General features: G+C 52.6%; 1 protein-coding gene across 1 annotated transcript; it reads right to left on the bottom strand.

Annotated features, from left to right (window-relative positions):
* Window positions 1-331: 331 nt before the first annotated feature.
* Window positions 332-622, bottom strand: LOC132020860 (developmental pluripotency-associated 5 protein-like). Its single transcript, XM_059404985.1, has one exon. The coding sequence runs from the start codon at window positions 620-622 to the stop codon at window positions 332-334; it is 291 nt and encodes a 96-aa protein (XP_059260968.1).
* Between the last annotated feature and the right edge of the window lie 274 nt (window positions 623-896).

Below are 896 nucleotides of genomic sequence, written 5' to 3'. Positions count from 1 at the left end.
CTGCACCATTTGGCATTCCTGTTCTGATAAGTTTTAAAAACTTTTAGTACCTATTAAAGTCAGTAATCCAAAAACATTGAGGAATCAAAAAAATTATCCTTTAATTAGCAAACCTGGGAGGAAGCCACGTTAGGACTGAGACCAAGGCAGAGACCCAAAGATCAGCTGGTTTTTCCTTGTCAGACTGGAGACACTGGAGACACAGTTCCACCTCTGGAGACACAGTTTACTCTTCAGATCCTGATCCCAGGTAGGGGGTTGCACACTGGCTTCATTTCATCCAAGGACCTAGCTCCAGGGCATTCATGGCGTCCTCAATTTTGAGCATCGCTCATTCCTGTCGCTGGCGGTGCCATTGGGCCACGGACCGGAGCACCCACCCGGCCCTGCGCTTGCATAAGTAACAGCCATAAATCACGACCTCCGTGAAGTCCAAGGGTTCCAGAACCTTTAGCTCGAGTGTGACTTTGCTCACTCGCTTGCTGTACAGGATTTGAGATCCTGCTGAGCCAAGCAGAGCCTCCAAGGGCTGCGTCTGGACCTGCAACACCTCGGGATCTTTTAAGTCTTCCGAGCCTTCTACCCACGGTGGAATATCTTTTCGTTCCGGTAGCATCCCCATCTGGAAAGCCTCAAAACTAACCTCTCTCCGACCTGGGCTAGGCCTGAGTCACTGTGGGCCTCCGCGCCAGAAGCAACATTGAGGAATTTTTTAAGAGAAGGACAATGATCCAATGTGCCAGGAGACGCCTGGGTGGCTCAGTCGGTTGGGCGTCTGCCTTCAGCTCAGGTCATGTACCCGGGGTTCTGGGATCGAGGCCCACATGGGGCTCCCTGCTCAGTGGGGAGCCTGCTTCTCCCTCTCCTTCTGCCTGCTGCTCCCCCTGCTTGTGCTC

Source organism: Mustela nigripes, chromosome 6 (genome assembly GCF_022355385.1).
Source record: "Mustela nigripes isolate SB6536 chromosome 6, MUSNIG.SB6536, whole genome shotgun sequence".
NCBI classification, from domain to species: Eukaryota; Metazoa; Chordata; class Mammalia; order Carnivora; family Mustelidae; genus Mustela; species Mustela nigripes.
The sequence above is the reverse complement of the archived record's forward strand: the minus strand, read 5'-3'. Positions and strand labels throughout refer to the sequence as shown.

Coding starts and splice junctions, on each gene's coding strand:
- LOC132020860 (XM_059404985.1), bottom strand. CDS start 622: ATGGGGATGCTACCGGAACGAAAAGATATTCCACCGTGGGTAGAAGGC.